General features: G+C 39.6%; 1 protein-coding gene, 1 long non-coding RNA gene and 1 pseudogene across 3 annotated transcripts; 2 read left to right on the plus strand and 1 right to left on the minus strand.

Annotated features, from left to right (window-relative positions):
- The first annotated feature begins 1,989 nt into the window (after positions 1-1,989).
- On the plus strand, positions 1,990-27,280 carry KLHL31 (kelch like family member 31). Its single transcript, XM_053602609.1, has 3 exons — positions 1,990-2,215; positions 18,477-19,678; positions 21,250-27,280. Exons 2-3 carry the CDS (start codon positions 18,507-18,509, stop codon positions 21,980-21,982), a joined length of 1,905 nt encoding a protein of 634 aa, XP_053458584.1. The 5' UTR covers positions 1,990-2,215; positions 18,477-18,506; the 3' UTR covers positions 21,983-27,280.
- Positions 2,612-21,908, minus strand: LOC128594075 (uncharacterized). Of its 2 annotated transcripts, none has more exons than XR_008382486.1 (3): positions 21,782-21,908; positions 8,368-8,460; positions 2,612-2,748 (listed from the first exon to the last, which is right to left on the minus strand). It is a non-coding gene; the product is annotated as an uncharacterized LOC128594075 (long non-coding RNA). The 2 variants fall into 2 exon arrangements; XR_008382485.1 differs by lacking the exon at positions 2,612-2,748 and adding an exon at positions 4,214-6,038.
- Positions 8,482-8,597, plus strand: LOC128595164 (uncharacterized; annotated as a pseudogene).
- Positions 27,281-27,514: the final 234 nt, after the last annotated feature.

Here is a 27,514-nt window from a genome sequence, read left to right on the forward strand (position 1 = left end):
GGCCATATTTCTTACCAGGTACTAAAACCTAGGGCCCAGGCTCCTTTGTACCTACACTTCATGCCCCCATGTTCCCAGCACACCAGCCATAGCAGTAGTTGAATACTTGCATATGGCAGCCACTCCACTAATGCTTTATTAATTGAAGTGTCTCTCAGATTTTCCCTTTTGGCCTTTTGTTCTTCCACTTGTGTTCCTACTTCTACCTCAAGTGATAATTCTATTGAAAGGAGTATTTTAGCAGGGCAGGGTGACTCATGCCCGTAATCCCAGCACTTTGGGAGGTTGAGTGGGGAGGATCACTGGAACGAATCATGGAATATCTTAGTTTTGTTGTAGTAAAAAAGGAATTAGCAATCTTGAATTCTTGATGACAGTAGTACTGGTACCAACATCTGCTTCTTGAAAGTCCCTTCCATCATCATTATCATAAATACTGATATAAAGCCGACTTTTATTACAGTAAAAATAGTTTTCAAGGCTCTAGACCAGTGGTTCTCAAACTTCCTAATGCCGCAATGTATTTTCGTTGTTAAAAAGGGGTCACGACCCACAGGTTGAGAACCACTGCTCCAGACCTTTATCTGAGTCAAGAAGGTGGAATCAAGGAGTGCCTGGATATGAACCATAACATAAGCTTCTTTGATTCACTTTTGACACAATGCTGGAGATGGATGGGTGGAAACAAAGAATTTTTAAAAAATCAAAATAGTTTTCTTTGCTAAAAGTGTGGCTTAAATTCGACAAAAGTGATCGCTAAGACAGATGCTGTCCAACAAGTTGAGAGGAGTCAGGAAAATGAGAGGCCAGGACATGTAGCATCATAGAGGCTTAGAGCTGAAAACACATCAGAGAGGACCCAGTGGAAGCCCCCAGCCAGACCCAGAGTCCTGTCTTCTATTTCCACCCTTCTAATATGAGGGAACTGGCTCTTTGACGAGGCTGCCATTTTCATCATTAGAATTTAGTTGTAATCAGAACTTTTCTTCCTTATTTTTAATTTATTACCCTGGAATTTCCACCCAGTGAGCCTAATCTTTGACATCTTAGGCTATACATATTTTCACTGAGTCTTTTTGCTGCACAACGCCCCCCCCCCCCCCCCCCACGCAATGCCTGATTGCATCAGTCTTATCTCTCTTGAGTCCTCTCTTGGTCGGATTTTTCTTCACATGTTCCCACTATGCACAGCTTCTACAGTTTCCGGAGTTTTCTTCCTTCCAGCCATCTTCTGGAGAGTGCTGTAAATTCTTACTGTGAGGAGGCAGCAAAGCAATGCTTAAGACATCCTCTGACTAAAGAAGAATAATTTTCCTTTTATGAAGAACATTTCTTTTCCTTGACCTATTCTCTATTAATGCACCTAATACCATGTTAGCTTTTTTAGCTGCCATTAAACACTCTTGGTGCCTATTTAAAGCTTGTGATCAATTACAATCCCTTGAATTTTTTGCCCCCCCACAGGAAGTGTTTCCAAAGTAGATATTCCCCAGCCTGCATGTGTTCCAGAGTGTGTGTTAATCTCAGATCTCCCCATGATGGCTGGATAGTCAAAGACTGGTCATAAACCTCACTTTATTAAACCAAACATGGCCCTAAAAATGCCGGTGCCATGAGCGAGGTGCTACAGAACTTACCAGGTCCTGGTAAACATGCGCTCCTCGGCTAAAGAACTATTTATAACCACAATCTTCTCCAAGACCTGAGCTGAACAGGCAATATACCTGTCTAGAAACAAATTTTTCCCCCTAACTTCCCTTCTTATTCTACTCTAATTTCTGCTTCCAACAATTAAACACTCATTCTCATGACTTTTCTTTCCTCACACTCAGGTTAATTGAGCCTCTTTTTTTTTTTTTTTTTTTTAATAAACAACTGGTCTGGTCCCGAAACCCAACCCCCCTCCACCAACCAGAGCCCCGCCCCCTGCCCCGGGATGGCCCAGAGTTGAAGGCCAAGGAGGGAGAGGAGCGCTCACACGGGTGCCACTCCAGGCCAGAGCGCAGGCTCAGCCTGCCTTACCCAGCAGGACGGCAAAGGGTCACTCAAAAGTTGCTGCAGCTGTGCCTTGTCCGGTGGCTGCTGGTGGCTCCCCACCGGATTTTCCTGGATTTTCCTTCTCCCTCTCTCTCTCTCTCTCTCCACAGAGCGCTTCCCCAGAGCAGTCTGCTGCTAAAACCTCATCTCAAGCCGGGCTGCCACTTCACACAGGAGGGTAAGGAGCTGGGAGCTCAACTGCCAATTCCCCGTCTCCTACATCCTAGATTAGACTCATCTTCCCGAGGTGTGTGTGAATGTGAGGCTGAGACAGGGCCGGGGGGTCTGAGTGTTTGTGGTTGTAGAGCTCGCTTCCTGAGGGCGTCCACAGCTGGGTCAGATTGCTCACCTCCCTGGTATGTAGCTGGGATGCAGAATATATATATTTTTGAAATTTTAGAAATGTAGTATGTTAGGAGAAAGTAACAGCAACGCATAAGAGCAATGCCCTATGAAAGTAAAATTACCAGTAATTTCTAATAATTTTACATCTCTAAACCATAAGATATATTATTTCTTTCACTAGCTTGTAGAGACAATACGTAAGCATTGTTCACAAAATTTAGGATTCCTTCTTTATTTTTATCAAAAATCATTTAAACATCACTTGAGATAAAACTGTTATCAGTTTTAACCAATAGTAGTAGCACAAAAATCAGACAAGCCTTTAAATGTCCCGAAATACAAATTTTGACAAAGTAGAAATCCTTCCTGTTAAAAAACAAAAACAAACAAAAAAACATGGATTGGTTATTCGACTGAATAACAGGTTTTTGTTTTAAATGTGCATATGTGGCTATACCGATCTATGTTTCATATTAAAAATCAGGTTGGAAATGAATAGTAAAATGGACCCCACCCCACCCCAACCCCCCAGTTAGATTTAAGATGACAAGCAGCAGAAGCCATTAGTGTTTCTATTCCTGGGGTAGTGCTGATGAACCCTGACAGATGCAGAGATTGGAATGTGGCAGGGATGGGGAGCAGGCGCAGCTGATCGCCCTTTTGGCAAGTAGACATTCTGGGATCCTAGCTCATTCTGGCATAAGAGTGACAGTGACACTTTAGCACACATGGCTTTTCAGCTTGCCCTGTGTAGAGTCTCTCCCAAGAGGCAAGGGTGGAGGGCAGTGGGAAGGAGAATGTTCTTAAATGTAAAGTAACAACTCTTTTCTATAACCAGTTGTAGGAACTTTCATCTGGGCCTAGTTTGAGGCCAGGAAGAATTTCAGTGCAATACTTTCGTACGGACTTGGCCTCTTACAGACAAAGGTACAATTAGGTACCATTTCTTGGCAACATTATTTTCAGTTCAGTGTTTCTGGATCTGTTGGGGGGTTTTGAACCTTTTTGAGAATCTCATGAAAGCCCTGAGCCCACACTGCAGCTAAGTACACAGAAGCACTCGGGCACAGTGTGTTTCAGGATATTCCACAGGGCTCATGGGTCCACCTGAACACAAGGCAGAGCAGGATTGGTAGATAAAGTACAGGTCACGCAGTTACACTTGAACTTCAGGTAAACCACAAATTGGTTTTCAGTGTAGTATGAAACTGCCAGGTTTCCCCCAAACTGCCTAGTATGTCTCAAATACTGCCTGGGACATATTAATATTAAAATACGCTTTATGGCTTATGCTGTAGTTTTATGTGCTAAATCTGATCCTTCAGACCTAGACACATAGATCCAAGAAACCCTGTCTGGGTTGGTTCATCCCTATCTGATAAATGAGTAGATTTTAGAGCTTAGTGGATTTTTAGGGACGCCCATGTTGGGGAGAGAAGTAATGCAGGACCAGGTATTAACATTTCTGCCAGCAAAGTCAGCTGTGTATTCTTTACTCTCTGTAAAAGATTGGAACTGAAAGGGGCACACACATCCCTTCATTTGACAGATGATTCAACTGAAATCCTGAAAGCTTGGTCGTTTTGCCTTTGGTCCATCAAATGGTTAGAGCAGAATAAACAACAAACCCAATTTTTAGTTCTGTGATGATCGAAGAAACTTCAGTCTCAAAAACTCGATTTCTGATCCCCTCTCACTCCTGACATACACGAAAGATTAGGAAAGAGGAAGAGTCATTTCACTAAAGTTTTCAACAAAACCCAAACTAAAAAAAAAAAAAATTTTTTTTGAGACAGAGTCTCACTATGTCACCTTTGGTAGAGTGCTGGGGCATCACAGCTCACAGCAACCTCGAGCTTAAGCAATTCTCTTGCCTTAGTCTCTCAAGTTGCTGGGACTACAGGCGTCCACCACAACACCCAGCTATGTTTTGTTGCAGTTGTCATTGTTGTTTAGCTGGCCTGGACCAGGTTCAAACCCACCATCCTCGGTGTTTATGGCTGGCGCTATAACCACTGTGGGGCAACAAGCCCCAAACTAAAAATTGTACTAGCTCGTCAGGTTCTGTATCCTGGCTCAGAGAATAGAACCATAGTTAACTTTGTGTATAGAGTATGTATGCTTTATAGATAAAAGCCAGGCATGAACCATATGAAATTGACAATATTTAATTGTTTTCTCAAAAACCAAAACGTAACACTTAAAAGGAAGCACTTGACTATCTGATCAACAAATGCCCACAGGCCCTCCTTGAACCTGTTTATTTGGCTTACCTAACCTACTGGAGTTTCACATTCTTTCTACCTTTAATAGGATAGAAATCTACAGGATATATGTGTCTCCAAACAAATTCATTTTACATTCAAAAAGGCAACTCTTTAATTTCAGTATTAGGAGCTAGAAAGAACCATTTCATGTTCTCCATATCCAATTCTGATTCTATAAACCGGAGTGCTGCTTCACTTGATCTCTCTCCTCTCACTTTGTAAAGCACTAACTTTTAACCTTGTACAGGTTTTCTCCTACCCTGGACTTCAAGGAGGCAAAATAGGGGCCAGAGTTTCACCTGGCTTTGAATCTTTGCTCCAGTACACACTACGTACTTACTAGTATGACCCTGGACAAGTTTTTCTTTTTACTCATTCGGAATCTTAATTTCTTCCTTTGTAAAATTAACACGATATAACCTACCTTTTAGGATTTCTGTGATACTTACACTAAAAAAATAAAATTATGCACTTAACCCAGGGCTCAGCACACAGTAGGTTCTCAATTCAAAACTGCTAGCTATATATAGGTAGAAATGGAGGTATTGTTTTACATTTAATGTGTCACATAGGTTCATGCCTGGTGGTTTATATTTAGAAATTATTACTATACTTAAATTTGGCAAATACAAAAGATGATGAAAAACAGAATGACTTTCCTAATTCTGCCCAGCTGTTTATCAGGTGTTGAATACGTGACACGACCATTACTGAAGTGGCCCAAGAGCCAGGGGCTGCAGTAGGCAGTGGGGAAGGGAGTGTGAAATCGCGTCTCTGTTACCCTTCCGCCCAGTTTCTAAGGGCTGCTCTTCCAGGGGATCCAAGAGGCTGTTCTGGGTGATAGTGGATTAAGCAAGGAGGGAAGAGGCTGTGGAGTCCAGAACAGGAGAGGGGAGTTCTCTGGGTTCCTGCAGAACTCAGGGATAGCTCCTGTGGCATAGGGACGTCCCTGCCGCCCGCTGCACCCTGTGGAAGGCCTCTTCTTTGATTCCAAAAGAGAAGGGACTGCCAGTGCCGCTGCTGTCCCATTGCAGGACCTCAGCTGCTGTGGCTGCACCACCTGCTGCTGTTCCCAGAGTTTCCTGCATTGACAGGGACCATGTGGAAAGTGCAGGCCACCACTGGTGCCTGGTCCCTCCGGAGCTGTAAAGTTCTTCTTCTCTTTGATCACAAGGTGTAGCTTGTTAGGTCTCTTCTGGGTAGTGAGGGAGAATCAAGCCTGTTGTGGTTCAGGAAAAAGTTGTTGAAACTCTCCCAGCCACAGGCAGCTCAGTAAGGGTACATGGTTTCCCAGGCAGACCATAGCCTGAGGCAGAGCCCTTCCTAGGGTACAGTCACCATGGTGATGACCCTCGCTACCAAGCGTGGGGACCCCTTGAGTAGAGATGGCTTTGAAAAAAAACAACAGTAAGTAAAACCCTCATCCAACTTTAAGTTAAAATATAAATTGAATCAAAAAATATAAAAAGCTTTCAAAATGTACTGCTGAGCATCTAGGTTATAGTCTAGATCAGGGTTCTCAACCTTCCTAATGCCCCGACCCTTTAACACAGTTCCTCATGTTGTAGTGACCCCAAACCATAAAATTATTTTTGTTGCTACTTCATAACTGTAATTTTGCTACTGTTTTGAATTGTAATGTAAATACCTGATATGCAGGAAGTATTTAGGCGACCCCTGTAAGGGTCATTCAACCCCCAAAGGGGTCGCAACCCACAGGTTGAGAATCCCTGGTCTAGATTATGTGTGAACATCTATGTGCAATTCATCTTTTAACACCTCTTCCTCATGGCCACATTTTGACTGTCATTGTGACATCATTGGTAATCACCTGTAATATGACTTAGAGTGCATAGCAAATGTTTGCATAATGGTAGAAAAAACTGTGAAGAGTTCTTGTACAAATTGCTCCTGACTGCACCTTCACATGTGACCTTGTTATTGGATAATACGTTTTTTAAAATATTCATTTCTTTTCTGATCACCCTTGATTAGCCCATACAATCAGCCTCGAAGCCCAGCACCCAGACTAAATGAGTAAATGAAAGTGAATTAAGCTATTCCACTTTCCTTTCATATACACATATACTCCTTTGCTGCTGTTTTATGAATTTTTTCAAGATTTCCTTTGGTCGGCCAGGCACGAAGGCTCATGCCTATAATCCTAGCATTCTGGTAGGCCGAGCTGGGTGGAGTCCCTGAGCTTGGGAGTTCAAGACCAGCCTGAGCAAGAGCAAGACCCCGTCTCTACTAGAAATAGAAAAACTAGCCAGGTGTTGTGGCGGGTGCCTGTAGTCCCAGCTAGTTGGGAGGCAAAGGCAAGAAGATTGGTTGAGCCCAAGAGATTGAGGTTGCTGTGAGCTGTGATGCTAAGGTACTCTACCCAGGGTGACAGAGTGAAACTCTTATCTCCAAAAAAAAGAAAAAAAAGAATTTCCCTTGCTCTTAACTTAAATATGATTGTGGGAAAATGCTAGTCTGTCAATTGGCCTATGTGCATAGCATAGTGGGGGGGGGGGGCATGCCTGTGTCTGTATTCCCAAGAAAGGCCCAGTGGGAGGGGTCCTGAGACTCTGGGAAAGCCTGCCCTGTCTGTCCTGTGAGAACAGAGCCTCTGGTTCTAATCCCCTGCAGAGCAAAGCTAGTTTTCTCTGTAACAGGGCTCAGACCATAGGATGCAACTGCCCTTATCCATTCCTACTGGCCTGGAGTCCTCTTTAAATTGAGAAAAGCATGCCTTTTGGAGGATGGAGGAGCAGGGCCAGAGGAAGAATTTGTTGGAGTGTAGGAACCAGTGAACATCTCTTCAGCCTTGATGACAATATCAAAGCTTTGCCCAGCTTCTAAGCCAGTGGTTCTCAACCTTCCTAAAGCCACGGCCCTTTAATACAGTTCCTGTGGGTTGCGACCCACAAGTTGAGAACTGCTGTTCTAAGCAGTGAGCCTGACTTTGGGCTCCTCTGAGAAATCCGCAGCAGCATCCTTATTGGAGGGACAGGACCACAAACTGAGAACACCTGGGCAGGTGGACAGACAGCCTTACCTATGAGATGCAGACCCAAGAATAGGATGAATTTTTAAGTATATCTAGGAAAATAGGGTCACCAAGAAGTTGTCTGTAGGCTCTGATAGTTTTTTTGTCTGCAGGTTCTGATAGTTTTTTTGTTTATTTCATTTCATTTCATTTCATGTTTTCTGTTAGAGACAGAGTCTTGCTCTTTTGCCCAGGCTGGATGCAATGGTGTCTTCATAGTTCACTGTAATCTCAAACTACTGGGCTCAAGTGATCCTCCTGCCTCAGCCTTCCCAAGTAGCTAAACTGTAAGGATGAACTACCATGCCTGGTTAATTAAAAAAAAAAAAAAATAGAGTCAGGGTCTCAACTATGTTGCCTAGGCTGGTCTTGAACTCCCAGCCTCAAATGATCTTCCCACCTCAGCCTCCAAAGTGATGAGATTACAAGTATGAGCTACCACATCCAGTCTTTAATAGTTTCTTAAATGGTCTCCTGCCTAGTCCTCTTCCTATCCCTGGCCTGATAAAGAAGCCAGTTATCTCTATTAAGTGATTTCAAGGGCTGAAAAAATAAAAGCTTATATATATATATATTCACACACACACCACACACATACATATGTGCCACAGAGCCCACTTTGTTAGAAATCTTTATGTGAATCATGACACCGATTTAAAGAAAAAAAAAAAAGGTGGCTCTCACCTGTAATACCAGCACTTTGAGAGGCTGAGGTGGGAGGATTGCTTGAGGTCAACACTTTGAGATCAGCCTGGGCAACATAGCAAGACCCCATCTCTACAAAGAATAGAAAGATTAGTCTACAGCCATAACACCCTGAATGCGCCCAAAATCATCTGATCTCACAAGCTAAGCAGGGTTGGGCCTGGTTAGTATTTGGATGGGAGACCTGGAAATACCAGGTGCTGTTGGCTTTTTAAAATAAATTAATTGATTAATTAATTAAAAATAAATAAAAAAAAAAATAGAAAGATTAACCAGGAATGTGGCTGGTGCCTGTAGTCCTAGCTACTCAGAAGGCTGAGATGTGAGAATCACTTGAGCCCAGGATTGTACTACTGAACTCCAGTCTGGGTAACAGAGCAAGATCCCATCTCTAAAACACAATACAAAGCATAACAAAAAACATGTATATCGGGGAGGTAGAGTATATTTGCCCTTTAACTGATCAGCTTACATTCATTTGTCAAACCCAGTAGGACCCTAGAGAAATGGTTCAACGGCAAGAGAATTTAGATTAAGAAAGTGTCATGGAAGCTCCTATATGTGGAGCAAGCCAGGGATGGGTCAACAGTGGGACGTGAGGGCCAGCATGAAGGCCAGACAGTGGAGAAAAGAGACATCAATAGGAAATAGGAGGAGGCAGGTCAATGAAGAACATTTGCTGATTTTGCTATTTTTTCCAGCCTCAGGTTGTGTTCTCCTTCCCTGTAGATTTTTTAATCCTTCTCGATTGCATATTAACTTACCAATTCAAACCCTTCCTGGCATCCAACATCCCTTATGAGTTGGCCTAACATTACCTGCCCCGCTGTCTGCCTCGTGATCTCAGCCCTCTTAGAGTGCAGGTAGCATGCTGAGTCACGCCATCCAGCCTCCCCTTGAGACCTGCCCTCTGCTTGAAGTAACCTTCTCCCTTTGATATCTACTCCTCTTTAACTCCCTCCCCCAGAAACCTGGGGTTATCTTCCCACCCTAACACCATTCCACCAAATTAGTGCCTTTAACTTGAATCCTTAAATCTGGGCACATAGATTCCATCTGTCCCACATAATCTGTTGTTTTGCTTACCCAAACTCTACCCAAATGTCCTTCAAGTTTGCTCAACTACCCCTACCATTCCTATCAAAATAAAAATAATCTGTCCTGTGTTTCCTCCTGCTCCCCATGGCGGCTTCCCCATGGCGCACGGGCTTTCTCTGATGTGCTTCACCCCAAGGCTTAAACATCTTCCTTCCTTCCTCTGTTCCCAACGATGCAGCTAACCAAAGCTATTTCTTTTAATGAAAATGGTTCAAATTTTAACCATTTAACAGCATAAACACTGTTAACAGACATTTCCACATTAAGGTTTCAGTGACAATGCTATCAGACAGGTATTATTATTAATATAACATTATTTTTAGAGATATGTCAGTGGAGGTTCTATGAAGCTAGTTAGGTAACCCACTAAAAATCACCTTGCAGATAAGTAGAGAGCTGACACTGTTTTATTTTCATTATCATTCAGTTTGAAATATTTCCCTTGTGATTTTCTTCTTTGACTCATGGATTATTTAGAAGTGTATTGTCTAATTTTCAAATATTGAAAATTAAATGGCTTTTCCAGATAGCTTATTGTTACTAATTTCTAATTTAATTCTATTAGAATAAGAGGATATACTCTGTATGACTTTAGGGCTTTTAAATTTGCTGAGTTGTGTTTTGTGGCCCAAACATTGGATCTGACTTGGTGAATGTACCACATGCACTTCAGAAGAATTTGTATTCTGCAGTTTTAGGCTATAATGTTCTATAAATACGAATTAGATCTGGGTGATGACGTTATTCAGATAATCTATAATGTTTCTAATTTTTTGTCTAGTTCTGTCAGTTGCTGCTGAAAGTTATTAACATTTTCAAGTGTAACTGTCAAAATGTCTATTTCTCTCTCTCCTTCTGTCACTTATTTTGAAGCCATGTTATTAGGTACATAAACATTCAGGATTGTTGTATCTTCATGGTGAATTTTTTATCCTTATGAAATTATCTCCTTATTACTAGTAAAATTTTTCTTGAAGTCTATTTTAACTGATATTGATACAGCCACTCCAGCCTCCTTATGTTTCTTTCCATAGTAAAATTTTTTCTATCCATTTCTTTTTTATTTGTGTCTTTATATTTATAATGAGCCTCTGGTAGGCAGCATATACTTAGGTCTTACTTTTCTTTATCCATTCTGGTAATCTGTGCCTTTTAATTAGGATGCTTTGTCCATAGATGTTTAGTATAATTATTAGTATGGTTGAATTTAGGTTTACCATTAAGTTATTTGTTTTCTGCCTATCTGCTAATTTTTTGTTCCTCTATTACAACTTCCCTGCCCTCTTTTGAATTCCATTTAAAGTTACCTATTGGATTTTCAGCTATACTTTGCCTTTTTTAAAAATGATTTTTCTGGGCGGCACCTGTGGCTCAAGGAATAGGGTGCCGGTCCCATAGGCCAGAGGTGGCAAGTTCAAACCTAGCCCCGGCCAAAAACCAAAAAAAAAAAAAAAATGGTTTTTCTAGGGCTCTGCTGTCTAAAATGATACTATCAACACTTGACATGTGACTAGCCCAAAGGGACATGTGTGAGTGTATATAATACACCCTAGATTTTGAAGATTCAGTAGGGAAAAAAGCATGTGAAAGATCACATTGATAATTTTATAGAAATTACACGTTGCAATGATAATTTGCATTGTTAGATTGAATAAGGTATATTCCTAAAATTTATTTTACCTGTTCCTTTTATGTGGCTACTGGAAATGTTTAAATTTCATATGTGGCTCATGTAGTATTTCTATTAAAAAGCATTACTCTAGAACAGTGTTTTTCAACCTTTTTTATCTCCCGGCACACTTGAACCTATAGTTAAACATCTGTAAACAACTTAAATTATGTTGATCAAAAAAATAAAAATAAAAAATATATATATACTTACTGTGCTTTGAACTTCTTTTGAAAATAATTTAATTAATGATCTTTAAAATTTTTCATGGCACATCTAAGATCTTCTCATGGAACACTGGTTGAAAATCACTGCTTTAGAGGTTATGATATGCAAAGTCATGTTTTCACAGGCTGCATAAGTTACAAACTTTGCTATCATTTAGGTTCTTTTACCACGAATACCCTTTATGTCCTTTATGCTGTAATTGTCATAGATACTACATCTATACACATCATAGTCCTCACAAAATGTTAGCATGTTTGCTCTGAGGAGCTGTATTATTTTAAAGAACTTTAGGGGGAAAAATAGTCTTTCATATTCTTCCAGATGTTTACCATCTCTGATGTCCTTCATTCCTCCTGAAGACGCAAGTTTCCACTGGGCTTCGCCTTTCTGGATCTCTCTTTTCCAGAATTGCCACTTCACTTCCCAGGGAATGGTGGCTGTCATCAAGTCTGTATTCTGGTTCTTCAACCCCAAATACTTTCTCTCAGAGTAGTGGCTGCCCTGCGCAGTACCAATTGCAGCCTGCTTTTAGGCTTAAAACGAAATGTGTGTGCGTAGGAGGAAACTCACCTTATGCTATTCCCTTTTTTCAACTGTTGACTTCCCTACAAAATCATCCTCCATTTTTACACTTGCTAGTGTCTCTGGGGTAGCTCCTGGCACTCTCCTCTCCCCATCCTGATGTATAGTTGTTACAGTTGTTATCTTTCTATGATATCCCTAAAGGCAGAGTGAGCTGCTAGAAAAATAAATAAATAAATAAATAAGAAAAAAAAAAGAATATTTGAGAACACCTCACGTAAAGATGACCTAAGAGAACAACCATGTAGAAATTCTCCGCAGACGCTTTTCCTCTGTAGCCCCAGTGTATCACTATGTTAACATACCAAGATCCTTCAGTACATATTTCGCATATATCAAACACACAATTGTAAGTAGCCAAACAGCCACTGCCCTGAGCTTCTTTGAATCCCTCCTGACCTTCCAGCCCTCCCCTAGGATCCCTCTGGACCTCACTGTGATCCAGTAACTGAAGAATTACACAGGGTACCCCGGGAGGGCCTCGGGGACTGCTCTAGCACTGTGGGCTGAATCCATTATGTTACCATGTTTGACCAGTTATTAACATTGTAAATGTCACTTTTACGCTACCAACAAAACAACCTAACAAAACAACCTTTTAATGATGGATAAACGGAATATTTGGCTTTTCAGTCCAAAGCACTCAAATTACTCTGCACATTCAGGATTTCCTTTAAAACAATGAGTGTTGGGGCGGTGCCTGTGGCTCAGTCAGTAAGGCGCTGGCCCCATATACCGAGGGTGGCGGGTTCAAACCCAGCCCTGACCAAACTGCAACTAAAACAATGAGTGTTTATATTCTTTTAGTGTTTTACAATATTTTTTGGATGTATGAGTGTGAATGTGTGACTCACTCTTTATACACATTAGCCATATATATCTGTGTGAATTAAAAACTGACCTTAAGAGTTCTTTCAGGGTCACAGATTCCCCCCCACCCGCCCTAATTTACTCTTGCTGTTCTCACTAGGTTCCTGGCCCTCATCATGTCTTGTCTCTGTAAGATAAACGACGTCTTTCATTCCCCCACACAGTGCCACCCGCACAGCAGTACATATCTGATAACTGCTTGCTGAACAAACGTTCAAAAGTTTCCCCCAGAATATCCAGCAAAGGGACACTCAATACATAAATTGAATACATTTGAACAATAAAATGGTGGTAACAGATAATTTATTATAGATCCTTACTATGGGATGCTATGCACCTCCTGGAGAGAATAAGGTGAATTTTTATATATACTAATAGGGAAAGATGCACTTGAGTACCACTAGGTTAAAGAAAATCAAACTGGGGCGGCGCCTGTGGCTCAGTCGGTAAGGCGCTGGCCCCATATACCAAGGATGGCGGGTTCAAACCCGGCCCCCGCCAAACTGCAACCAAAAAATAGCCGGGCGTTGTGGCGGGCGCCTGTAGTCCCAGCTACTCGGGAGGCTGAGGCAAGAGAATCACTTAAGCCCAGGAGTTGGAGGTTGCTGTGAGCTGTGTGAGGCCACGGCACTCTACCGAGGGCCATGAAGTGAGACTCTGTCTCTACAAAAAAAAAAAAAAAAAAGAAAATCAAATTGCTGAATAATGTATCATAAACCTGTTTTAAGTTCTCTATAGTGGCATGTTAGAGTTGGTTCGCACTGGCTCACAGGAGCTGATTGTTAAATTTTCAGGAATTTGGCAAGCTTGAAATCAGCCACAATGAATCTATTAGTACCAAAAAAATGGCAGATTGCAAATAAGGGCTTTTTCCCCCTCCAAAGAGTTGATTAATCAGCACATCACTGCTCAAAAATACAAAAATACAACTTTGTATATACAGTTATTTGCAATGATATCAAACTGTGAATTGTTGAATTGTACATATTGATTTCATATTTTAGTTTTTGGTCAGGGCTGGGTTTGAACCTGCCACCTCCGCTCCAGCATATGGGGCCAGCGCCCTACTCCTTTGAGCCACAGGCATCGCCCTGATTTCATATTTTAAAAAGATAAACAGCACCAACAATCTCATAAAAAAGTGACTACTGCTGTGCCATAAATCCATTTATAGGTACAAGTATACTTCAGCAGAAGAAAAAAATATTTTCTACCACACTTTGTTCTTGGCTGGGGCTCTAAACAAAAAGATTAACAAGAGAAAAACATACAAATTTATTCAATACAATTTTGATGTGACGCAGGAGGAGTTTTCATAAGGAAATGAAGGTATGAATAAATGGATATAAGTAAGTGTTTTTCTACCAGGTTTGATAAAGAGTCCAAAGTCATGGAAGAATGTGATAGGACAAAGGGTGTGAGCTAAGAACAGGAACCCAGAGAGGCAAGGATTTAGCATGCCTGATTCCTTTTGTCTGAGTATAGGGAGAGCACCTTTTACTTGAGGGGCTTATGACCTGCTGTAGGAGAAAGTCAGAGCCCTTCCTGCACCTGCTGTTTCTTAAATTCCTCCAATTTAAAATATTTAATAGGCCAACACACCATGTCTGGGAGTAGTGTGTGCTGCACCCTCTTAATAGTATCTTCTCATGTCCATGTTCAATCTTTCAAGAAAACCTAAAGCAGTTCTTGACCTACAGGACATTTTAAGGGTTATGTATTATTTACTTAACACTAGAGTTGCTCAACACTGCTTTATAGCATTAAACTCACACTTCATACAGGCTTAAAAATTGGTTCAGGTCCAAGCACAGTGGCTCACACTAATAATCCCAGGACTCTGAGAGACCAAGGCAGGAGGAGCCCTTGAGCTCAGAAGTTCAACACCAGCCTGAGCAAGGGTGAGACCCTCATCTCTACTAAAAATAGAAAAATTAACTGGCGTTGTGGTGGGCATCTGTCGTCCCAGCTACTGGGGAGGCTGAGACAGGAGGATTGCTTGAGCCCAGGAGTTTGAGGTTGCTGTGAGCTAGGTTGATGCCATAGCACTCCAGCCTGGGCAATAGAGTGAGACTCTGTCCCCCCAAAAAATCATACACACAGAACTTGTGCAAATATTTGTAACATTGATCATGGGAAAATGGTTGCTATCCTTAATATGTGAGTATTTTCATAAATCTATCTCTATATAAATACATACCTAGGAAGCATATGCCTAGATTTAAAATTTAGGGTCAAAGGGTAAAAATAGTTTTTATTTTTTATAAACTACCAAATTATCATTGAAAAGACTGTATCAGTTTTATTCCCACTAACAATGTACAAAGAATATCTCACAAATATCTGATATGATGAATCTTTAAAAACTTATAACTATCTATTAACCAAATTTCTTTTTAAAAAGCCTCTCTGATCTGAAAAAAAAATGTAATGAAACATGTTCTGAGAAACAATATTCCACCATATTCATTAGTCCTGCTCACATTCAAGGGAAGAAAATTATATCATATACATGGGGAAGGAGATCTCGTGGTCTGTTTCAGAACTCTGCCTGCCACTGTCCATCCCCTGAGTCCCAATGATTCACCACCCTCCAAAGTGGAAAATAGCCTCTCCCAAACTTATTAAAATTCTCATACCATTACAGAAGCATCTTAAGTCCCAAATCATATCATCTAAAGTTAAATCTCATCATCTCTCAGTTCAAGTCCATAATCATAGCATCAAAATCATTTATTTCTGCATCAAATATGGATGAAGCTGTGGGATGTCAGCTGTGTGGTTCCTGCAATATAATTTCCCCTATATTTGGACCTGGGAAACTAAAACTAAGATGCATACCCCCCCCCCCATACATGGTGCCATGGGGGGACTGATAAAAGATAACAGTTACAAATATTCTGGTTCAAAAAATGAGAACTGTTGTGGTATTATCTTTGGATTTAGCAAATGACCATCATCTTTATGAAATGTTGGTTCAAATCATTTGCTGTGGAAGGGAAATAATTTAGCATTCAATATAGAAAGTATGAATATTTTTGCACAGTTGGTCTCCTTTTAATTTTCTTAACAGCAAAATTTCTAGGAAATAAGTCTTAAATTTTGAAGTCCAACTTAGTGTTTTTCTTTTTTGATGGTTAGTTCTTACAGTTTCATGTGGAGGATATCTTTGGCTGCACTGAGGTGGTGAAAATGTTTTCTTACTTTTTTACTCAATGTTCAATAGTTTTAGGTTTTACATTTAGATCTAGGATCCACTTAAGTTAGTGTTTTTCTCTACCATGTGCGGTAAAGTTTGAGAATTTTCTTTTCCCCTGAACATACCAATTTTTTTCTAGTACAATTTATTTAAAATACTATTGTTTTCTTCATTACCTTATAACATTGTGGAAAGCCAGTCATACATACATCCCAGGGTCTCTTTCTATAGACCCTCTTTGTTTCTGTCTTGTTATACAGAAATGCCATATTTCCTTGACTACCATAGCTGATGATTTTCACAATAAGGTGGTGTAAATTATTCAGATTTGTTCTCCTTTGAAAAACTGTTGGCTGACCAATGCCTTTTTCCTTTTGACATAAATTATGGAATCAACTTATTGATTTTCTCAAAACCTCTGCTTGGATTTTGCTTAGAATTTTTCGGAATCTACAGATCCTCTTAGAGAGAATGATAAAACACAAATATAGTCTAGAAATGGGGAGGAAAGATGTGCTGGGAGGAGAGGGCAATTGGTGGGATCTCACCTAATGTGCACAATATGAGCCCTGGGTGAAGGGCTCAACTACAACCTGAACTTTACCTTAGAATTGAAAACAATGTAACCTAAAAATTTGTACCCTCGTATTAATTTGAAATTTAAAAAAGAGACAAGAAACATCTTAGCAGTGTTCATAAATACGGTATACATCTAAATTAAATTGGCTCTTCATTAACATCTCTCAGCAATATTTTATAGCATTTAGAATAAAGGCTTTTATGCCTTTGATAAAATTGTCCCCAATTATATAATATTTAATACTGTGTTAATGTTATTTTTAAATTCTATGGTCTAAATATTGTTATTATACATATAGAAGCAAATTTGATTTTTTTTGCATTGATCTTTTATCAAATGACCTTATTAAATTTCATTCTTAATTCTAATAACCATTCTATAAATTGTTTAGGATTTTCTCCATATTCATGATTATGTCATTACTAAATAAAAAACAGTTTACTTCAAAAACATAAATAAACTAATAAAAAGGATCTCTGAATTTCAGTTGATGGTCCCCTAATTATTATTCAGTTCAGTTTTTTAAATGTATTTATTTAACTATTGTATTTTATTTTCTGCAAACTCCCTATTTATAGTCTTCATCCATTTTTAAATTAGGTTATCTTTTTTCTTATTGACTTGTTAAAACTTAAAGTATGATGGGAGTTAACTGTTAAAAATGTTAAAAAATATTTGTACACAAAATTATATATGCATAGTACATATATACACTGTATGTATACATACATACATGTAGGTATACCATATATATCACTTTATTTTAGCCAAAAGGGTGAGAAATGATGTACTATGTATACCTATACACACACACCGGTGAGTGTCTAACCTTTATTTTATTAGACATATGTATATATATAATGTATATTTATGTTCTAAACATATAAGATGTTTATTGTTAACATATAAGATTTATAAAACCTTTATTAGAAATATATATAATATATATTTATGTTATAAACATATACTTACATGTAAATATATATTCACACATATACAGGGTGAATATATATTATGGCCATCCTACAGTTTTATATATATGTGTTTGTGTATATATATATATATATATTCAATATTACACATTTTTAATTCCTGTAATTTTTTTATGTGGTAGTCCTACCTTCACTAGTCTCTTATTTTTAAACAAAATTCCTAGATGTTCTTTTATACCTACTCCCTCGGTTAAACTATGGAGTTATTTTCTTCAGTTCCAAAAAGAAAAAAGATCTTACACAGAGAGTATCTAAAATTTCACTGAATTGACATCCATTTCTCCATGTAAGAAGGTAGAGTCCCTCTTGTTTTAAATCCTCTGGCAAAATCTTACAGTGCTTTACCATGTGGGGCTCACTAAACCCTAGTCAAGAACTTAAGTCTCTTCAAATGTAATAAATGTCATTGCTACTGTGCATAAAATCCTCTTTCCATAATCTCTCTTACGTTTTATGTGGATTCCAGAATTTTAGTATTTTATTGAAGAAAACCTTCAGAGTGGTTAGAGTTCACTTTTTCATGAGAGTAAATTAGGCCCCTCAAATGATATTTAACTACTATTTTATGATTATTGTATAGCTGAATCAGAGGAAATTTAGTCATTTCTGTTGTATAATAATTACTTGGCAATATATCTACTGAGAGATCTCATTTGATAACACATATCTTTCTAAAACTGTCTTTAATTCTTGACACTGAGTAAACTGCAATAAAGTGTGGTTTAATGTAAGTCTTTAAATCTATTTTTGAGAATTAATATACTTTATGCCATTAAAAAAATTATCTTATGAAAAAGAAGTTCTCAATGTAGTATTTCCAAGTCCAAAACACAATTAAAATCATACCTTTCTGTTTTTCTTTTTTAACAGGCTTTTGCCCGTGACAGTGTGTTTGCCAACATGGCTCCCAAAAAGAAGATTGTCAAAAAGAACAAAGGAGACATCAAAGAGATGACTATAATTGTAGAAGACAGTCCCCTAAACAAACTGAATGCTTTGAATGGGCTCCTAGAGGGAGGCAATGGCCTCAGCTGCATTTCTTCTGAATTAACAGATGCTTCTTATGGCCCCAACCTCTTGGAAGGTTTAAGTAAAATGCGGCAGGAGAGCTTCCTCTGTGACTTAGTCATTGGTACCAAAACCAAATCCTTTGATGTTCATAAGTCAGTGATGGCTTCATGCAGTGAGTATTTTTACAACATCCTAAAAAAAGACCCATCAACTCAGAGGGTGGATCTTAATGACATCTCCCCACTAGGCCTGGCTACTGTCATTGCATATGCCTACACTGGTAAGCTGACTCTCTCCTTGTATACAATAGGAAGCATTATTTCTGCTGCTGTTTATCTTCAGATCCACACTCTTGTAAAGATGTGCAGCGATTTTCTGATAAGAGATATAAGTGTTGAGAATTGCATGTATGTTGTTAACATTGCAGAAACATACTCCCTGAAAAACGCAAAAGCAGCGGCCCAGAAATTTATCCGGGATAACTTCCTGGAATTTGCAGAATCAGATCAGTTTATGAAGCTTACATTTGAACAAATTAATGAACTTCTTATAGATGATGACTTACAGTTGCCTTCTGAGATAGTAGCATTCCAGATTGCAATGAAATGGTTAGAATTTGACCAAAAGAGAGTGAAGTATGCTGCAGATCTTTTGAGCAATATTCGTTTTGGTACCATCTCTGCACAAGACCTGGTTAATTATGTTCAATCTGTACCAAGAATGATGCAAGATGCTGATTGTCACAAACTTCTCGTCGATGCTATGAACTACCACTTACTTCCATATCATCAAAACACATTGCAATCTAGGCGAACGAGAATCCGAGGCGGATGTCGAGTCCTTGTCACTGTTGGGGGACGCCCAGGACTTACTGAGAAGTCCCTTAGTAGAGACATCTTATATAGAGACCCTGAAAATGGATGGAGCAAGCTTACAGAAATGCCAGCCAAGAGTTTTAATCAGTGTGTGGCTGTAATGGATGGATTTCTTTATGTGGCAGGAGGAGAAGACCAGAATGATGCCAGAAATCAAGCCAAGCATGCAGTCAGCAATTTCTGCAGGTATTTGATTTTTTTGTTGGCCTTGCATAGAAGTTAATCATACCTATAAGTTCATTGTCTGAAGAAATCAATACAAATAATAATGCCACCCTACCTATGTAGAGCACTTTACATTATATTAAGATCATTCATGTATATTCTGCACTTGAGATTTCTGAAACAAGCCCTTGAGGTAAACAGGGAAGATATGATCATTCAGATTTTACATATGAGAAATCTGATACCCAGAAAAATTTTAACACTAGTAAGTGCCAATTCACATTTATTCATTTCTAGTTGACTACTCTTCAAGATACACTGTCTTTTGAAAGAAGCTGTATACAAATTTAGTTTGTAACATGGTAAGAAAGAATAAAACAATACAAAATTTCTTTTAAGTGACTGCTACTGACAACTGTCAGATTCATAATTGGCAAATGCAATAGAACATTATCACTAGAAATGTGTTAGCTAGTTAAGGTAAAATATTTATTTGAATACTGAATAACAGAAAAATTCAATATTTTCACATGCCATATCGTTTCATATATTTATGATAAAAATTATGAAACATATGAAATGTTCAGAAAGTCATGCTTTTATCATGGTAGGAGTACAAAGGCAACTAATGAACAAGATGGAAAATGTGTAGAGTAGTTCATGAAAATATCCTTCGTTTCTCTTGTGTGTGTATGTATCTTTTAAAGGAACAGAAATTGATTTTTAGTCTTTTAACTTATAACTATAGTTAAGTTTTGATTTGGGAGTTAAATGAGACAAAAGATGAGCCTCAACCTGAAGGTGTGAGTTCTCAACTTCTGAACGATGTAAACAGGAAAGCCTCCGTTCTCTATCATTACTTATTTTCCTTCTACTGACAATTCACCTATTTAAGTTGCTGTTTTTGTAATATTGATTTCAGTGCTTATAATAGTTCCCAGCACTGAAAAAAATACGTATGTCCTTAAATTATAAACTAAGTTTATAAATGCTGGAAAACACAAAAGTATCAAAAGTTAAGCCTTACTTGATGCTTTTATGCATGAATTCCATTGGTGGCTTGGCTCTGCTATGGCAATGGCCGAGACAGGTGTAGGAGGAATAGGGGTTTTCGAGAAGTGGAGGAATCTAGTCAACCGCTATGTTCATGAAGCAATGAGAGTGAGCTAGGGATGGTTGATGTCTGAAGATGTGTAGAACTGACTTTTACTGTAGCGTGTCCGCTCCTCTAATTGCCACAAATGCGCAGCTTTCCCCACGTGCACATCTCACAAATCCTAGCGGATGGTAGATGTTTGAATCTGGAGGAAAGGGGACAGAAGCTCCGTCTCTGCGGGCTCTTCTCCAAATGGCCCAATAAAAAGAACGGTCTTATAATCGGCGAGGGGTTTGGGCCATGCCGGCCTTCCCTTTTCCCAGAGTCACCCATTTTTACTGGCTGAGAAACACCAGCCCCCAAGTGAGGTGATGCGATAGGTCCCTCGCCTGCTTGCGGACCTAGGATCGCGATTCGCACGTTAAGGTTTGCAGGAGTTAAATAGATTCCCTGGCTGCCTCCGACGAAGCTGTCACACTTCCTCTGCCATTTCTAGATACGACCCCCGCTTCAACACCTGGATACACCTGGCCAATATGAACCAGAAGCGCACGCACTTCAGCCTGAGCGTGTTCAACGGGCTGCTGTACGCCGTGGGCGGCCGCAACGCCGAGGGCAGCCTGGCCTCGCTGGAGTGCTACGTGCCCTCCACCAACCAGTGGCAGCCCAAGACGCCCCTGGAGGTGGCGCGCTGCTGCCACGCCAGCGCCGTCGCCGACGGCCGCGTGCTGGTGACCGGCGGCTACATCGCCAACGCCTACTCGCGCTCGGTGTGCGCCTTCGACCCGGCCACCGACTCGTGGCAGGAGCTGCCGAACCTGAGCACGCCCCGAGGCTGGCACTGCGCGGTCACGCTGGGCGACAGGGTGTACGTGATGGGGGGCAGCCAGTTGGGGCCGCGCGGGGAGCGCGTGGACGTGCTGACGGTGGAGAGCTACAGCGCCGCCGCCGGCCAGTGGAGCTACGCGGCGCCCCTGCTGGTGGGCGTGAGCACGGCGGGCGCCTCGGCGCTGCACGGGCGCGCCTACCTGGTGGGGGGCTGGAACGAGGGCGAGAAGAAGTACAAGAAGTGCATCCAGTGCTTCAGCGCCGAGCTCAACGAGTGGACGGAGGACGACGAGCTGCCCGAGGCCACCGTGGGCGTGTCCTGCTGCACCCTCTCGATGCCCAACAACGTGACTCGGGAATCCCGGGCCAGTTCGGTGTCTTCTGTGCCCGTCAGTATCTGATCCCAGGTAGATGCCTGGACGCAGGGCAGGGAGAACACGTCATTCACAAGGTTAACCTTTGAGTTCGCGAAAAGGAAAATATGTAACATTTACTACACTGATTGTAATTTGAAATGCATCGAGGCGTATGTCTTTGGTTTTAAATTCCTGGTATGGCATAATCTACCTCTGTGTCTTTTTCTTTCTCTCTTTTTTTTTTTTTTTTAAAGCAAAATACTGGGCCATAGCCAACAAAAGAAATAGAATTTATGTCAGCGGCCACTGGGTGGCAGACGGAGTTCGTTGCAGGCCCTCACCCAAAAAGGCTTGCTTCCTAAATGTATAGCGGTTACGCCCACATTTGAGATTTTTTTCTTCTGCATTTGGTACACGTGAGGCTTCTGTGAGTAAGCGATTTCACGTTCAAAAGTTTATTTCCTTCTCCTTTTTTATCTTTAGGAGTTGAAACGCTCCTTTATAGGTTTTATATATTTAAAAATGGAAATTGTCTATAACCATGTAGACGTAAGATTTAATTCAAAGTCTCAACACAGTTTTCCCTCCATACTTGACTGAGTAAAGAATTTGGAAAGACATCCCATGACATAGAACTTAATTCTGACCGACAAGGAATAGGGATATGACACAGGGACTGTCAAGTTGATACCTTTGTGACAGCATGTTTCCCCTCTTCCTCCATGCCTCAGGCCCCCAGGGTATCTTCTATGAAAAAATAAATCCTGGGTTCGGCGCCTGTAGCTCAGTGGGTAGGGTGCCTGCCCACATACACTGAAGTTGGCAGGTTCGTGCCCGGCCCGGTCCTGCTAAACGACAATAACAACTGCAACTAAAAAATAGCCAGGTGTTGTGGTGGGCGCCTGTAGTCCCGGCTACTTGGGAGGCTGAGGCAAGAGAATCAGGTAAGCCCAGGAGTTTGAGATTGCTGTGAGCTGTGACACGACAGCACTCTACTGAGGGGAAACTGACATTAGTTCTTTAATTATAATGTAAATGTAAGTCATTTTGTTGTTTCTCCTAGAAGTATTCACATGTTATCCCTTGTTCACTATTCAAGAGATTTTAAGTATCTTGGGAGCCTTATCTTACACCAACATGTTTCAAGGCAATCTTGACCTAATGTGAGCACTGGGATGATTACCAACTAAAACTATTTCCTTAAGGATCATTAACTTAAGGCTTAAATAGCCTGAAAGTTGTACAACCAGTAATGACAATTTGATTTGTCCACTCTTTTATATGGTAGGAATGAAGGAAACATTTAGAATTCTTAGATCTGGCAATAACTGGGTGAATGGGTTCTCCTGGTGGTAAATGCCTTTGTTTCCATATTGTGTATCAGTCCTCTTAATTTTAGTTAAAAATCTAACACATTCATTTCACATAGAAATATTAAAAGAATATATGCCCTTTCTGTCCTATTTTTGTTAACCTCATCTGCTCCAATTAGCTTCGTTAATCAGAGTGTAGCCACTTGATATCATTTTTTTCTTACGTTCTAGCCAACTTTTGGGGAAAGAGAATGATTGTAGTAAATGATACATGTTTTCCTTTATTGTAATTTATCACTTTATTCTTTGATAGCTTATTTGTTTTGGAGAGGAAGTGGCCTACCAGTTATGGGTTATGTGCAATTGGGTTTTGAAAAATAAACTATTTAAAGGTTATAAGGTATGTGGAAATATAACTTGATTTTCATTAATCCTATCCTCTCCCACCTTGTGTAGATGGCTTATTGATGGAATTATGATATTTATATCTAAAGCATTTTGTTCGAACTGTGAAAAGTGGTTCATATAGTACACTTTGTGGAACAATTTTATGTTATTACCCCTTATGAAAAGTTCAGTGTCTGGGTATTTAATGTTGTAACACCCAGATAAAGGCTATAAACACTATAAATTAAGAACAATACATTATTAATCCAAAAACCCTGGGCTACTTTCTTACCCCAGGCAGAGAATGAGGAGTTTTACCAAGTATAAGGCAGATCTAAAGGCACCTGCTCTTTTGACTCCTTATACCCTCAGGCTGGAAAATAAAGCTTTGTGAGAAACTACTATTTTATGGACCAAGTTATTTACCAATGATGCAGTTTGTACAAGCATATAACCTTTTGTCTTGGCAGCAGCATTGGTAAAATTAACTTGTCATTTTTTTATCATTTTGGACCCAACTTGCAAAGCCTATGTGAGGTTTACTGTAACATCTTTTACCTTGGTATGTGTGTATCTGGTTCATTACCTCGGTATATGTATATATGTGAGTATATCTATATACACACACATGCACACACACTATGCTTATACAACTGGAAAGTCTATAGTGGTAATCTTGAAAGGAAAAAATGCTTTTTTATGGATTAGAGATCACAAGTGAGAAAATAGATGTAATTCCTGGTGCACACTAATAGATGTGGCTCCCCTTGAAATCTTAGAAGAATTATGTAAACAGGAGGATCTAGAGCTTGAAATGAAATAAGAAACAATTGAAAGAAACAACCAATTGTAACATTATGTGATGGAAGAATGAGCAGAGGATTTTTCATCTGTTGAGGTTTGATATGATAGGTTGTGCAAAAACCTGACAGTGGCTTTCTGGAGATGAAACTGGAACATATTAGAGCTGAATAAATCATTTAAAATGACCATTTAATGTATTTTCTGCGTCATTTATCTGAAGACTCAGAAAATACAGATATTTGAGCTTACCAGAATCCCGGGTACATTGCTGTCTATCTTCTGTATTAACAGTTACGTCAATAAAGACGCATATGAATGTGGAATGCTAGAACTTCTCTCCTAACACATTAGTGGGGGGCATGGAATGTAAAAGCTGGTGACAGTTTCATAATCTCGAATATTTGGCACTGCTAATTGAACGACACAGAAGTAAGCAGAATCAAAACAAGGTGTATCACCTTTCATGTGCAAATGAAACGTATTCTTTAACCCAACTATTGAAGCAGTTGCTCCTAGAAAACATGACAGGTACTCCATGTTTCCCAACTGGAAAGTTTTTATTATGTTTTAAGCTTGCATTAATTACACTCCCAGGTCTCAGGATCCAACCATACGCTTCCTTTTTTATTTTCTTTAAAGGACTTGTTATTTTTATAATGCCTGCGTCTTATGGTTAAATAAAAGCACTCGTTCAATGTATTGGAGAAACAGCATGTTACCCAGCAGCTGAAATAATAAAACTCCAGCTTCCCTTTTCTGAATGGGCCAAAGACCTGATAAGAAAGTCTCCAGGAAGCCAGACGTTTATGTAGTTTATGTAGTTTAGAGAGGCTTCTGCTGCCAGGGAGCCATCCCTGGTGTACTAGTTGCTTTCAGCACATTGAATGAGTTTGATGATTCTACTTCCTATATTGTAAAAATGGTTGTCAATAGGTCAGTGAAGTACAGGTTAATATAATTTAAAATAATGGTTAGATGGTAGTGGAGTGCTGCGAGTGAGGAGGTATACTGGAGGTAATAAGGAAGTGAGTACGGAGTGATTCTGTGGTTTAAGGCAGAGCAGCAATCGCGGTAAGTGCATTTTGCAGGCATTCATGTCAATAGAAGTTTACATGGAAACAGGAAATATATAAATACAAGAGGTCATGTTGGTGGTGGTGGTGGTTGCCCTGGCCAAGTGTCTTCAGAATTTTTCCAAGTTATCAGATGAAAGAAACTAAAATCACTTCATTTGTTTTTTCCCTTAGCTGCAATCACATGAATTTGCGTAATCTATGAATGAGTTAGATCCCCATCCCAGCCACTATTCTCAAGCTCAAGGCAGCATTAAAGGGAATTACCTCTCAGTACTTCTTTTCATACTAATACAAAATATTGCACTATTTCCTCCTTCATGAGTAATTATGAAAACTAAAGACTCTAAAATATCAAAACTTTACCCTCCGAGACATTCAGGGGGTAAATAACCGTTTAATATTCCCCCCTCAGAGGAATTTGAAATAAAATACTTACTTTGGGTATTCCTAAAACAAGTATTTATTCAGCACATTTGGGGTAAATACTTTTGCTTTCTAAAAACATTCTGGTACTGTGTAGTGAACAGCAAACAGAAATGTATGTAGTGTTACTTTGTAATCTCACACTGTCAATAAAGTTGCATTCAGTGAGAGCTTAGTCAATGACTCGATGTAGGCAGTTTTGAAGTATCCTTTCTGTGATGATTGGAGTGTTTTTTTTTCTCTATGTAGTTTTCATGATGATCCACCTATACACAACAAAAACAATAAAATGATAAATAATTGGGGAAAAAAGACTAGTAAAAGAAAAGGTATAAAATCAGTAAAGAGAGACTTACTTTGTAACTCAAATGCCAGCTCAACTCTGGCCTAGCTCAGCCCTGACCATTTAGATTAAGTGTGGTTTCTAGTCTCGTTTCAGCCTTGCCGATGGCCAACCTGGCACGGACTCAAGTGCATCATCATTCACCATTAAACAACATGTCAGGAAATAGGATCGTATTGCTGTTCAAGACACATCCTCACAGCCTTTCTCTTCCACCTCACCCTTCCAAACAAGCCAAAGAACTGTAACCAACAAGAGGTGGTCAACCTTATATCTAAGTTAGTACTTAAATAGTAACATCCCATTGAAGACATAATATCTAGAAAATTCTACGTGGCAGCAATACTTTTCTTAAACTTCTCCAAGCCCCATAACCATGTAAACAAACTATACTAGCCCCAAACAGAAACCAGCTGATACCACAATCTCAGTTTTGCTCGTATCAACCAGGTGTCCCAGAGTTTCTTTACATTTTCTTTAAACTCTCATGTAACTCCAAGCTTCCCTCCTGGTTTCAAGCCTCCTCACCTACCCATTGATCCATCTATTCAATTCATGACATGTAGAATTATTTAATGACACTAATTAACATCTAAGGTATTCTAGGATGTATTGAAAGGAACGCCATTTTGCACATCATATTTTTGGCAAGTTTGGTAGAAAGACTACAGCAGTGATTTTCAATCAGCAGGCCATGAAAAACTGGTGTGCCATGAGAGGATCTTAGGTGAGCTGTGAAAATTTGTAGTGGCAATTAATTAAATTAGTTTTGAAAGAAGTGCAAAGCACAGGAAGTATTTTTTTTATTCTTTTTTAAATCAACATAATTTAAATGTGCTATGGAAGATTACCTAGATGTTCAAGTGTGCTGTGAAATGAAAAAGGTTGAAAAACACTGGTCTAAAGGAATGCTTGAAGTATAGTAGGAGATCAATATTTTATGTGAAATAAGTGAAGATGAATGAGTGAATGAAACAATAAAGCCATCGTGACTTACTGCTCGCCAGTTCCTATTCCAGTATCACTCATTTATTGAATCAATAAATACCGACCACCTACCACATCCAAAGCATTTTGAATCATCAGAGGTGACCATCATAAAAAAAAAAAAACACAACCATGATAACTAGGACTTTTCTACACCAGCTGGAAGCCCAAAATGTAATTACTTAGTTACACTGCAGGTAAAAGGAGCTATGCAAACAAACGTTTACATTTTTTAAAAAAGAAA

Source organism: Nycticebus coucang, chromosome 9 (genome assembly GCF_027406575.1).
Source record: "Nycticebus coucang isolate mNycCou1 chromosome 9, mNycCou1.pri, whole genome shotgun sequence".
NCBI classification, from domain to species: Eukaryota; Metazoa; Chordata; class Mammalia; order Primates; family Lorisidae; genus Nycticebus; species Nycticebus coucang.

Excerpts from the sequence above, each read along its gene's own strand:
- KLHL31 (XM_053602609.1), top strand. The coding sequence starts at position 18,507 with ATGGCTCCCAAAAAGAAGATTGTCAAAAAGAACAAAGGAGACATCAAA. Across the intron at positions 19,679-21,249 it reads GCAGTCAGCAATTTCTGCAG|ATACGACCCCCGCTTCAACA; the intron begins GTATTTGATTTT and ends TGCCATTTCTAG.